This window comes from Octopus bimaculoides, chromosome 3, assembly GCF_001194135.2.
Source record: "Octopus bimaculoides isolate UCB-OBI-ISO-001 chromosome 3, ASM119413v2, whole genome shotgun sequence".
In the NCBI taxonomy this organism is placed as follows: Eukaryota; Metazoa; Mollusca; class Cephalopoda; order Octopoda; family Octopodidae; genus Octopus; species Octopus bimaculoides.
Genome location: NC_068983.1, coordinates 61,084,999 through 61,098,500, shown reverse-complemented (window position 1 = coordinate 61,098,500; position 13,502 = coordinate 61,084,999). Strand labels below are relative to the sequence as shown.

General features: G+C 35.3%; 2 protein-coding genes across 2 annotated transcripts in view; both read right to left on the bottom strand.

Moving 5' to 3' along the window:
* The window catches only part of LOC106876337 (autophagy protein 5), a 15,578-nt gene extending 12,971 nt beyond the window's left edge, over positions 1-2,607 (bottom strand). Inside the window, exon 1 of the mRNA XM_014924839.2 lies at positions 2,503-2,607. The gene's annotated coding sequence lies outside the window, so the exon portion shown is untranslated. The remainder of the gene's footprint in view (positions 1-2,502) is intronic.
* Positions 2,608-5,628: 3,021 nt separating this feature from the next.
* LOC106876338 (NF-kappa-B inhibitor-like protein 1) overlaps positions 5,629-13,502 on the bottom strand; it is an 11,606-nt gene continuing 3,732 nt past the window's right edge. Inside the window, exons 2-5 of the mRNA XM_014924840.2 lie at positions 12,678-12,793; positions 10,293-10,417; positions 8,979-9,093; positions 5,629-6,282 (exon numbers count right to left, since the gene is read on the bottom strand). Of these exons, the coding sequence (XP_014780326.1) occupies positions 5,756-6,282; positions 8,979-9,093; positions 10,293-10,417; positions 12,678-12,793 (883 nt within the window). The 3' untranslated portion in view covers positions 5,629-5,755. The remainder of the gene's footprint in view (positions 6,283-8,978; positions 9,094-10,292; positions 10,418-12,677; positions 12,794-13,502) is intronic.

Genomic DNA, 13,502 nt, shown 5'->3' with positions numbered 1-13,502 from the left:
TTTTTGTGATCACATGTATGCTGTAGTCTGTGATTTTTGTCATGGACAGGAAGTTGGAACAAAGAGCCAACGTGAAATTTTGTGTTAAACTTGGGAAGTTTGCTAGAGACATTGAGCAAGCTTCAGCCAGCTTACGGTAGTGAGACAATGAGTCATATGCAATGTTTCGAGTGACTTCAAAAGTGAAAGAACATCCCTGAAAGACAAGCGACCTGGAAGACCTAACATGAGTGTCACCCTTGGAAATGTGAAGAAAATTCATCAACTTGTGCATGAGGATCGTCAGAGGACAATCAATGACATTGCTGATGTTGTTACTGTCATAGGGGTCCATGCAGGCAATCTTAACGTCTGAATTCTTCATGATGACAATGCCCCTTGTCACCAAGCTCTCCTCATTTGTGAGTTTCTCACCAAAAACAAGGTGGTATCGCTTCTGCACCCAACCTATATGCCAGATTTAGTACATGTGGACTTCCATCTCTTCCTCAAGATGAAAAGGCAGCTCAAAGGTCACTCTTTTAACACCATTGTCGAGATCAAGAGTGAATCACAGGTCCTCAACTCACAGGAAATGACTTCCAGGCTGGATTCCAAAAATGGCAGGAATGTTGGGACTGCTGTATTGCTGTACAATGTGACTATTTTGAAGGAAATGATGTTAAAACTTGTTATTTTTTTTTCTTATTAAACATAACTAGTCCTGGAACTCTTTGATACCACCTCACAATCAAGTGTAGGAGCCACTTTAGTTTATAATTCTCTCATATCACTGCATTTTTGATGAACCCATCTGGTGCATATTATATATTTAATGAAATTCATTCCATCTTCTTTTCCAGCACACATCCACTTCCCAATCTTTCCATCTCACCACATGCCATCACCTCTATCTTTCTAATATTCACCTTCATAACCTTTTCATTCCACTCATTCCTCTTCTCCTTCAATCCATTCACACACACTGTTGTTAATACCATACCATCTGCATACAGCAAACTATCAAAATAAACTGTCGTTTACACTTCAAACCAGCTTCTCACAAGTACAAATAGTGGAGGGCTTAATAATAACCCTGATGCACTCCAACCTTCACTATGCATCACTTTTCCCATTCTTCATCCTTACAACAGTCCCCACTCTCGCACACTGATATCACTATTCTAACCAACCTTACACCTAAATGTCTCAACGTTCATGTCACAATGAGTTGTATGATATACAGCAGAGAAATACCAGTTCTACATAAGCATGCACAGTATATAAGTGTCAGTTTAATAAATATGTGAAATATTTGAAATTGGTTATCAGAAATAAGTTATATACATTTATTGATACTATACGAACCAATGAAGACGCTTTTAAGTGGTAACTCGATCTGCTAAAAATAGCAGCTAAATCTTCCTCAAACCGGAGCTTTATCTTAAAACACGGAAAGTCACATATTTGATAAAGAAGTCCGAGACAAACTATGACCGAATGAATATGCTTAATTACAAGGCACTGTTTAGATTTTTCAATTTTCGCTTCTGACAGCTAATACCATGACAGTGCCAATTACAGTTCACTTGTGCCTAAACAACAACTGGTACTATGTTGTCAACTCTGGTGGAATAAAAATTGAAGTCAACTACACCGAGATTTGAACTCAAAATGCGAAACATAAAACCAAGCAGCACGAGGCAACAATTAAATAGGACACGGCGGCTGAACCGTGAGGAAAAAAGAAACTTTAGTTAAACAGTTTATCCAAAATCAACATCAGGTCTGTAGCAGGACATGAATTGATAACTGAGAGCCATGAATCTACTCAAACAAATCATTTAGGCAAACAAAAACAACGTAACACCATCCTTCGGTAGATCAGATAAAACTGGAACCAGTTAAAAATAGTCATGGATAACATTGGTGTGCGTTGACAGTAACACTTTATACACTAGAATAGATACATAAAGTAAGATGTGTATATGTTCACAACTTATAAACACAAAAGTGTATTTAGATAAAGGTTTTGACTAAAGCGAAGTACTGGAAGTGATATGGTTAAATCAACCAGTAGGATGCTCTAACGTTGTGGAGGTGGAGCAGTTAAATTAAGTCTTCGTAAACTAGGGGATGGAAAAAACTGGGCGAAATATTTGAGTTATATAGGAAGAAGAGATGAAACAAACTATTATAAAGGAGAGATTTCTGTAGTTTTAAGAAGAAAAGAAAAAGGATTAGTCAAAATGTTTATTCAGAGTACTTGGCCTCAGTAATTTAGCTTTATATGTTCACAATTGTACAATCAAAGATAAAAATAAATAAAGATTGTTATTGCTCGGACATAAAAGAATTGCTCGCTGAATTGTAAATTAAACATTTTATTTTAATAAATAATTCAATTAAATTGTTTAGTAAATAGTTCCTATAAAAAGACAAAGACGTCCGAACACACAAGAGAATAAAGCAATTAACTGCTGCAGAAATAGAGAGAAGAGTAAAAAGTAATATGTCACTCACTTGACATGGGTCAAAACATTTGTGGTAGTTGCGGTAATCATAAGAGTCATCTCCCTTATCGGTGTTCGCTGACAGAGAATCTCTCATTTACTTTGACTAGTTTTAATAGTATCAGTTATCTTTCTTTAATGTCACAATATATTCTCACCTTTAATAAATATTTCGTTAATTTTTTTTTATTATCAGAGGCAAATTTATTACCAACATATTTTTACAAGAAGAAAAGAAATAAAAATTATTAAAAGTATAAAAGATCAAATTATCAAGGAGCGTGATTGAAAGTATAATAGTTCGTTTACTTTTATCCCTCTACATACTTATATTTGCTCATAAGTAAGAGCCATGGTTCAACCCTGCGTGAAAAAAGAAATTGTACTTAAGAAGATGCTCAGACTCACGACTCTTTACTCAACCTAGATAACAGCTACAGTTTGTCTTGGCAGCTTAATTACAAAGTCTTCTTAATCAACTATTTCTAATAGCAGCAGAATCGTCCTTCCTGTGTGTAAACTTTGTCGTTGCATTTTTAAATCATGACCAACACGGAAAATTTTGTGCAGTGAAATAAAATTCTGTTAATTGTTCATGAGTGTTGTGCATTCATTTTATGCAGCCTGAACCCAACTCAACCACCAGCATCTCATATCCTTCTTTCTATATTTATTGTGACAATACACCTTGAGGCAACACCTTTGCTAAGTCATTTTCCCACTAATACCGTTGTAGGTTACACATTATTTAACTTTTCCTGTGATTACTGTGCTCAGTTAATATTTTATAGAGCTTTACAACTTCTAAATATAACAAATCAAAAGACTACAGTTCTTTGTCCTCTCAACACCTGATATAAAGTCACTTCAATCTCTGCTACAAACCCACTCAATTGAAGGAAGTTTTTTGTCCTGCAAATTACATGGTAACCTCGTTTATGACACTTCTACAAGAAAAAAATCACCCAATACACTCTGGGAAGTAGTTGGTGTTAGGAAGAACATACAGCTGTAGAAACCATACTGTAGCAGACATAGGTGTTTAATGTAGCCTTCTGTCTCATCAGATCCTGTTGAACCATTTGACTCTTACTAGCATTGAAGATGAATTTTAAGTGATGATGATGTATGTATGAATGACAATGATTGCATAGGAACAATGTTCATGACCTCTGCAAGCCTATAGCAACAGGCATACTAGTACATTCTTACTGGTGGCCACAAGTTGATAGTTAATATAGAGAATTCAAAAAATGTGAAACTGAGATAGATAGATACTAGAAGGCACATGTCTAAGGTGTCACACAGTGGGATTTAACCTAAAAATTACATGGTTGAGAAGCAAACTTCTTAACTACATGCAAACATATATGTAATAGACATGCACTTAAACATCTAAATACACTGGAATAACAATTATATGTAAAAGCCTAAGCAGTTCAGTTTTGACTATCCTTTATTCAGATACAGTGTATTTAAAATTCTAAAGCCCAATGCATCATTTAAAAAAAGTTGGTGGGTGTCATTTGAAGACATGGTTGCTTTTTTAACATGCAGGTAATTGTGTATGTAGTGATGAGGCAGAAAAGGTGTATTTTATAAGAATATGCAATATGAAGTGGTAAGTGAAGGAAACAGAAAATGTGGAGGCTTTTTTCTATAGAAGTGCAGCTAAGCAGAATGTCTTGGTTGAAGAATGAAGAATGATGATTCAACATACATTCAAACACTACATCGTTATCATTTAACGCATGTTTTCTATACTGGCATGAGTTGGACGGTTTGACAGGAACTGACCAGCTGAAGGGCTGTTCAGACTCCATATCTGTTTCCTATGGCTGGATGTCCTTCCTAATGTCAACTATTTCACAGAGTGTACAGGATATTTTTATGCAGCACCAGCATGGATGCTTTTTATGTGGCACCAATACCTACAAGCCCAAAAGATTAGGGGTGCAAGAGATGAACCTGTAATGTTAAGGGTAACCATGCTTTTATTTAGCTTGTCATGTCTTTTTGAGCACAGCAAACTGCCAGGAGTCTTGGTCCCCTGTCATCCTTCTTTGATTTTGTAGCAAGATCTAAAACCAAATCAGCAAAATTACGAAGTTAAAATCATGGCCTGTATGTCAGGATTTACACTGTCCAAGGAGTCCCCTTTAAAAAAAAAAAAAAAAAGCCATTTGAGTATGACTTGTGAAGCTTTAGCTGCTATTTGTAGCAGGTCAAGCAACCATGTAAAAACTTCCTTGCAAGCTCAATATTTGTTGGCTTACAGGGAGCGCAACTTCTAATTATCTGAAGGACATAACAAGAAACTTCTCAGCAATATCTCTAAGTGTAAAGTTGTTAATAATGAAAAAGAAAGCTTGGCCAACCAATTCCAGAAATTATTCAGGTTTAATATATAAGGAACATATCAGAAATCAGCTACATCAGCTAGTTTTTCTCTTTTGCTTGTATCCTCGACACACTGATTCTCCAAACATTTCTGCTCACTTTCTCATCTTGAAACCTAATCATCAAATTACCAAACTAATAGTTTAACTAAGTAAACTGTTCCACAACAATGGTTGGGGCAATGCTTGTTGCTGTAACAAATGTGTTTCAACTTAACCAGTTAAGCAGATAGTATCCCTGACAAAACCACTACGTGGTTCATACAGGTAGGCGAAAGACAAAGGTATTTATAAACCATCACAATGTCTGTAAGATGATCATTGAAAAAACTCTCTCATCACTTCAGTTGCAACCCTGGCCAAGAGTATCTCTAGAATATTCTTATTTCTTAACCAATATGGCTCTTTGAATAGCACTCCTGCAGATCAAGCCACTGAAATTGTAGCCAATTTTCCTTCTGTTACTACACAACACACATGAAAAAAATTTTCTTTTCTTCCAATCCACATTTCTCATCACTCTTTAAACAGTTCCTGAGAAGATAAACTTTGTCTCCTAACCACAACAATTGTGTTTGTGCTGTACCACTTGAAGGCAGATTACATCTTTTGTGTCAGTCTGCTGCAGATTGTTTAATGTGCTACACTGCCACTTCTCAAAGGGGTACAAATTTGTGAAAACCATCCTATTCAAATAAAATCACTGAAGTGTAAAAAATAAAGAAAATTTTAAAAGATCAAAATATATATAATATTTTATTTAATGCACAGCCTATAAGTAAGGCATTTCAAATATTTTATTTTTTATTTTACAGTTAGTTTGAAGTTATATCAACAGAATAATTTCAACACAATACAAGCTTTTCAAACTAATTTTTCATTAATTTTGTTCAGTGCTTTGGCTATTTCATTAATTTGGTTAATAATGTGGTCCCTATCTGATTCAAGCAAACGGTTTCCAAAGTTCTGCATAAACTTGTCAGGATGCCATCGGCGCTGCAGTTTTCGGACCAGCATTTTGTTCTCTAACGTATTGTCAATATGAAGAGATTCTACACCTTCATAAGAAAGACATATTCCCTGGTTGTCAGTTGGCCAAGGGAAGCTATCAAAAGAAAGAATTTCCTTCTGGTTTCCATTTAACAACTTTTTGTATTTCTTTTCATTCCTCAAAAATTCCACTTCAGTGAGTTTTCTCTCAGAATGTTTTCTTTTAGGTTGTGAAACAGGATTTGGAGTGTGTGTTTTCGAATTCCCTCTGTGTAACTTCTTTTGAGGTTTCTTAAAACTGTACTCATATTTCAATGATTCCTTTTTCCTCTTTCTCTCAGATGATATTCTGTTGGCCCATGCATCGTAAGATTCCCATTCTTTACTATGTTCAAAGTAATCTGAATAAGGAAAATATAATATAATTTTTATTACTAAGTGAATCTAAACTTTGTTGTACAATTAATAAAATATAATTTTCAGCAATGTATAAATCAAAAACAATTGCAGCGTGGAAGTTGTTTATAAGCCATTTAGAGAAACAAAAACCGTTAGATTCGCTTCAACATTTAAATTTAATTTGCCAAAATATTTTCGTCGCTTTGAGACTGTGACCTGATCACTGACAAAATTCCGGAATTTTGTCAGTGATCAGGTTTCAGTCTCAAAATGACGAAAATATTTTGGCAAATTAAATTTAAATGTTGAAGTGAATCTAACAGTTTTTGTATGTTTTTAAATGGCTTATAAACACCTTCCATGCTGCAATTGTTTTCGTTCCAGCACACAATCTCAGAGCAGGTCACTTGCTATGCAAGTATATCTCTGTAATATAAATCAAAAGAAAGAACAAAAGTGAATGTTTTGAAAGTCATTACACATTGACATAAGTCTTATGTGTTATAAAGTCGATGCCAACTACATTTTAATGTAGGTATCTATTTTATAAATAATGACAATCCAAATGTATCAATCCAGCATCTGCATTTTATTACTGCAATGTTAAATATAAATCTCTGTTCAGCTTGACCTGGTAATTTAACTGTAATAAAATTGGTCTAACCTGGTAATTTAACTGTAAAATAGTGGAAGTATAGTTTCTGCTAATCAGTAAAGTCATTGTTGTCATGGTTTCAATGCTCAACTTTCCACATCAACATTTACTGCATGGTAGACACATCTGACTTATCAACACTCATCTTAGATTTTTGTATGTGAGGGCTCAGCAGGTTTTACTACCTCTGATTATAGTTATTCTTTGCTACAAATACTCTACACTAACAGCACAAGTTATTTATCCCCTTGCATTCATTATTCCATTCTAGGGCTTTCAACTTTAATGTCCAGTCACTCAAATTCAAGACTACTTTTCATTTAGTTTGTTTTTTGTACAAAGAGACATGCTCTTTATAATCAATAGTGAAAACATCTTAAAATTTCTTCCACCCCTTGCTTACTGTAGCTACTATGTTTTCACTACTGTTACTCTCGGGTCACTTAAGGAATAGAATTCTTAGATGTGTCTAGTAAACCATTTGTGTAATTCATAGATTCCAAGTTATGAATGTTTTATATCTGAAATCGTCAAGTCTGTTAAGTCCAATAAAAACATTTTTCTGGTAAACAATTGATGAGGCCAAATTCTAAGTCTGGTTTCTTCCTTATTTTAAATTTACCAATAATAATCCTTAGTTCCGACAGTACTTGATTGTTATTCTCTTATTAATATTTTATATAATCTTTCTTTAAAATTAAATATATTTAACAAAAAAAGCTTGCTATATCTCACTTGGTTCATTTGTTTTAAACCAACTCTGTAAATAGTTAATCTATTTACAGTGAATTAAAGAAACACCACAAAATGGGATTTCATACTTCATTTTAATCTTCAATGTTCAACTCACTGAAGGCAAATTAGAATCAGGTATTAAAAGTAAACTTGAACCTTTTACAAAATAAAATGAAACTTTGAATAAAGGTCACATAAACATAAACAAATAGGTCCTGACTAGCTGAATGTAGACATATATCTCATTGAAGGAAGTTCAGTGTCAGTTAATTAGGTTCCTAGGCAGACTCCGCCACTTAAAATTTGAGGACACATATTGGAAATCCCGATACCTTAGAATAACAAATTTAGTACAAAACAAGACAATTATTAGCCCAATAAGACAGTGAAGTTAGCAATCTACATTTAAAGCCAAAATTATAAAACAGTAATAATGATGAGATGCTAAGCGTTCTGATTTCAAATCATACCACGATTGACTTAGTTAATCTAGAGCATCATCAAATAAATATAAAAATATAAAACTTGTGAGAGTCTCTACATGGTCACTCTACTTATCAATGCAATATCCAAGTATCTCTCAAGAATCTCTGTAAAATCTTAAAGGTAGGGGAAAAAAACCCAGAATCCTAAATCTCCAAAACAACAATTATAAAGATGGCTACAATTTGATTACTGACTGAAGGATCAAGTTTAGTCAGAGTGATCAAACAGAGAATGTTATCAGTATGATGTATTTATTATCAAGAATGGTTTCACATCAAATGCAATAACTATGATACATGTAAAATATCAACAGGTGCAGACATGACTGTGAGGTAAGACACTTGTGTCCCAACCACATGGTTCTGGGTTCAGTTCCACTGTGTGGAACCTTGGGCAAGTGCCTTCTACTAATAACCTCAGGCTGACCAAAGCCTTGTGAGTGGATTTGCAAGATGGAAACTGAAAGAAGCTCGTTGTGCATATATATATATATATATATATATATATATGTGTGTGTGTGTGTGTTTGTCCCCCACTACCACTTGACAAGTGGTGTTGGTGTGTTTATGTCCCTATAACTTAGCAGTTTGGCAAAAGAGACTGATAGAATAAGTGCCAGACTTTACAAAAAAATAAGTACTGGGGTCAATTCATTTGACTGAAAGTTTTATAGGATGGTGCCCTAGTATGGCTGCAGTCTAATGATTGAAACAAGTGAAGGGGAAGAGATTTACAGATTCAGCCAACTCATAAAGAAACAAATACAAAACTCTCTCTTCAACACTGATAAGAACACAAAAAAGGTATTAACAGCAGACAAACCATTCTCATATCTTCCCCAACTTCTTTCATATTCATCTTCAAAGACATCTCCTAGCTTATAATTCCATGCTTGTTCTTCATTTATATATTCACTTTCATCTGTGATATCTGTTGACTAAAGAAGGATCAATTGGTTAGTTTGGCAGTTAACAACATAATGATACAGCTATAAATATTTACGATACAGCTATAAATATTTATAAAAAATATTAGTTGAGATGCTGTACCTGGCAACTACAGGCAATAGAATGAAACCTAAAAAGCAATCAGAGACAATAACGATTTTTTTTTTTCAGATTTGTTTCTAAAGCAGATCATATTTGTAATAAAGATGTAGTCAAATGACTTAAGGTTATTTATATTAGTAGTACATATTTGGAAAAGTAAAAAAAAAATTGAACCAAATAAGATTTGGACTTAAATATCTGATCATCATAAAGCAGCCAGCTCATCCCTCCAGTGTATTCAGTAACACCACAACCCTACCATATATAATAATCTGGATGAAAATTAGTGCAGACCAGTAGCTCCCAACTTTTAACATTGAGACTCCTTTTTAATATTTAAATAAAAACAATTTTGCAAACATTTAGTAAAATTAATGTTTCTGATTCATTTCTTGGGGAAATATTCTCCAGTTTTTGTTGTAACCCTTATACTTATAGTTTATTATATATTATACTTGAAAGCATTTCATCAAATATTTCAGAAGTAAAAAAGTTTAATTGCAGGCATGGTTGGGCAGTTAGAAATTTGCTTTCTAATCACATGGTTCCTGGTTCAATCCTACTGTATGGCACCTTGAGTATATGTCTTCTACAGTAGCCCCATGCCAACCAAAGCCTTGAGTGGATTCGGTAGACACAAACTGAAAGCAGCCCATCATATGTGTATGTGCATGTCTCCTTATTTTGACACCACATGATAGCTGTAAACTGACTGTCACTTTTATACAAGCAGTATCATTAATCAGCAATATTCTGCAAGATCATGTCTGGCAATGGCAAAATATTACTTTGCTTCGAAAAAGGTAAGGGTTGGTGATAGGAGGGGCGTCTGGTCATAGAAAATTTGCCTAAATAAAATTCTGTCCTACCTCTGTAAGCATGGAAAAGTGGACGTTAAAATGATGATGATGCTCCATAGGTCATAGATTGTATAGCTGTAATAACTTAATGAGCAAAGTTATGGTATATTTTCAAATTCCATTTGTAGCTATTTAATTCCTTTCAGAAACACATACATATCTCACAATATGACCAACTGACTTTTGTTCAGTATTAATGAAATACCTGAGTAATAAAGTAAAATTACCTGATAAATATTTTGATAATGAAAAAATTGTAACAACAAATCTTCTGTTGACTCTCCAAACCTGTTTTTAAACATCAAACAGTCGGGGAAAGCATTCAGAAATGGTTTAACAAACTCTTGATAGACTGAAGTAGAAGATAGAAAAGGTATTTAGTAACATAGAACTAAAGATATTGAGGATAAAACATTGTAAAGTTATTTTAAACAGTTTTAAATGTATTACTGGTACAACTTTTCAAGTGTACAGTCAGAAGTCATACTATGGGCTATTATATAGTCATGAATCCTATTTAACACCTGGCTGTATACATTGATAAAGTTGTCCCTAGGAGTTACATTATAGCTTAAGTAAACTGCTGTACTTTGCATTTGTTGACTTGGAGAAAACCTTCGATAGGGTTCCATTTAATAAGTAGAAATAGTGTAGGTAGAAATTCTATATGGTGTACCCAAGGTAAACTGTGCACACATAACAGGTGCAGTAGAATCACAGGAGGTTAACAGAGAAATAGACTTTGCAGCTGATGAACAGGTGCAATAAACACTAAGTACATGAGAAATAGATTTTCTCAAATACCCAGGAGGACTCTTAGAGGTGGTGGATAATTTTTGTTATTTACTGTGATGGTGCTATGTAAAAGCATCCAGCACACTCTGTAAAGTGGTTGGCATTAGGATGGGCATCCAACTGTAGAAACCATGCCAAATCAGACTGAAGCTCTCTGGATTGCCACCTCTGGTCAAACCATCCAACCCATGCCAGCATAGAAAATGGACATTAAATGATGATGATTAGCAGTGGAGGATGATGTTCTGAAAGTGTAGTTGCTAGAAGAGCCAGCTGGAGAAAGTTTTGAGAGTTATTACTTCTGTTGGTAACAAAAGACCTACCTCTCAGAGTGAAAGGCAGATTGTATGATGCTAGCATAAAAACAGCAATGCTGCCCGGTAATGAAATGTGGGCCATGACTGTAGAGGACATATAAAAACTTAGAAACAAATCAAGAAAGCATGATCTGTTGAATGTGCAATGTCAGTGTCCATGTATGACAAAATACAAATGTATATAGAAAAAGAATGGGCATAAGAGGCATCAGATGTAGTGTGCAATAGAGGAGACTGCTGTATGGTCATGTGATGTATATAGATGGAAATGGTTACATAAAGAAGTGCTGATCACTAAATGTGAAAGAAGGAGACCTAGGAAAACACAGGACATAGTAGTGAAGACTGACAGTAAGATTAAGCCTCAACGAAGAGGGACTTACAGCCAAACACTCAAGATCATTGTGAGTTAAATGTCAAAATATATAAAAAAGTAGAATATGACAAAATAATGGAATTGCCTAGTAGCTGAGGAAGATGTCTTCCTGATGATGGAATAGACTGTTGCACACTAGGTAGAATACAATTTGTATTTGAAATTAGGTCAGATGCCAAAGTGGCAGACCAAGATAGCTCTGGTGTGAGACTGCATAAATTGATCTGGTATCCATTTCTTGACAGCAAGGTGAAGTAATGGAGAACTAAAGTTTACTGTTCATATAATGAATTGCAATAGCAGATTTGAACTCAGAGCCCATGAGGTAGTCTAATTCTTTAAGCACTTAGCTCTAATAACAAGTTATGAATTAATTCTTACACTAGTTGACTTTTACTATTGATATTATAGTTAATTGTAGAGGTGCAATGGCCCAGTGGTTAGGGCAGTGGACTCGTGGTTTCGATTCCCAGACCAGGCGTTGTGAGTGTTTATTGAGCGAAAACACCTAAAGATCCACGAGGTTCCGGCAGGGGATGGTGGCGAACCCTGCTGTACTCTTCCGCCACAACTTTCTCTCACTCTTACTTCCTGTTTCTGTTGTGCTTGTAATTCAAAGGGTCAGCCTTGTCACACTGTGTCACGTTGAATATCCCCGAGAACTACGTTAAGGGTACATGTGTCTGTGGATTGCTCAGCCACTTGCAAGTTAATTTCACGAGCAGGCTGTTCCGTTGATCGGATCGACTGGAACCCTCGACGTCGTAAGCGACGGAGTGCCAACAACAACAATATAGTTAATTATTCTTTATGAAGAAATGTGACCTAGAGGTTAAGGTACTGAGCTCAAAGTCATAAGGTTGTGGATTTGATTCCTGAGCAAGGCACATCATTTCATGCTGTTTGCCTCAGCTGAAAATGAGTACCAGCTAACTGCTGGTGCAGCTCTCTCTCCAGCTGTTATATTCTGCTGGGTTAAAGGTGGGAAGGCCGAGAGGGTTTCTATTTCTACTTGCAACTACATAGGTACCTAAAACATTTAGAGAAAGCAAGATACAAAGTTACCAGATTGTACTCCATTGAAAGTGAAGCTGATAATTATTTTTGCAGAAATTGTTACTTACCAAACTGTGCTTCATGTGGATCCTCAATATAGAGGAGCTGGTGCACTGCATAGTGATGAGGTAAATTTCCATTAAAGTCCGTTTGTAAGGGGTTAACTTCTTTACGTAAAAGATATCTGTTTTAAAACATAAAATCATTAACATTACTCAATCATTAACACAAGAAATTCCACGGTAATTCTATTTTCGAGAAGTGAGCATTACAGATTAACATTATGCCTTACTCTAGCTTATATCCTTTTCTACTCTATGCACAAGGCCTGAAATTTTGAGGGAGGGGGCCAGTCGATTAGATCGACTCCAGTACACAACTAGTACTTAATTTATCGACCCAGAAAGTATGAAAGACAAAGTCGACCTTGGCGGAATTTGAACTCAGAATGTAAAGACAGACGATATACTGTTAAGCATTTCACCCAGCGTGCTAACGTTTCTGCCAGCTCGCTGATTGGGCAAAAGCACAAGCCAGTTTATACTCACCATGAAATGAGCTAGGGAGATGGCTGCAAAGTCTCAGCCTAAAGCGGCTTCGAGTGTTTTAACTGTGTATAGTTTTTGGATAGGAAAATTTGGTCATGATCCAATGGATGACACTTGGGTACTAGTGGGATACAAGGGTCCCGAAATATTAACTAAATGGCAAAGGTAAAGAATACGCACACCACCCGTTTTTTCGGGTTGGAGTTACGCCAAAAACGGGTGGTGTGCATATTCTTTACCTCCGCCGACTTAACGATACAAGGGGCTCAAACTAAGAAAAAAAAAAACGACACTTGCATACGCCTTAAACATTTTTAGTCTGTTGTTTTATAATTATTTTGGCGC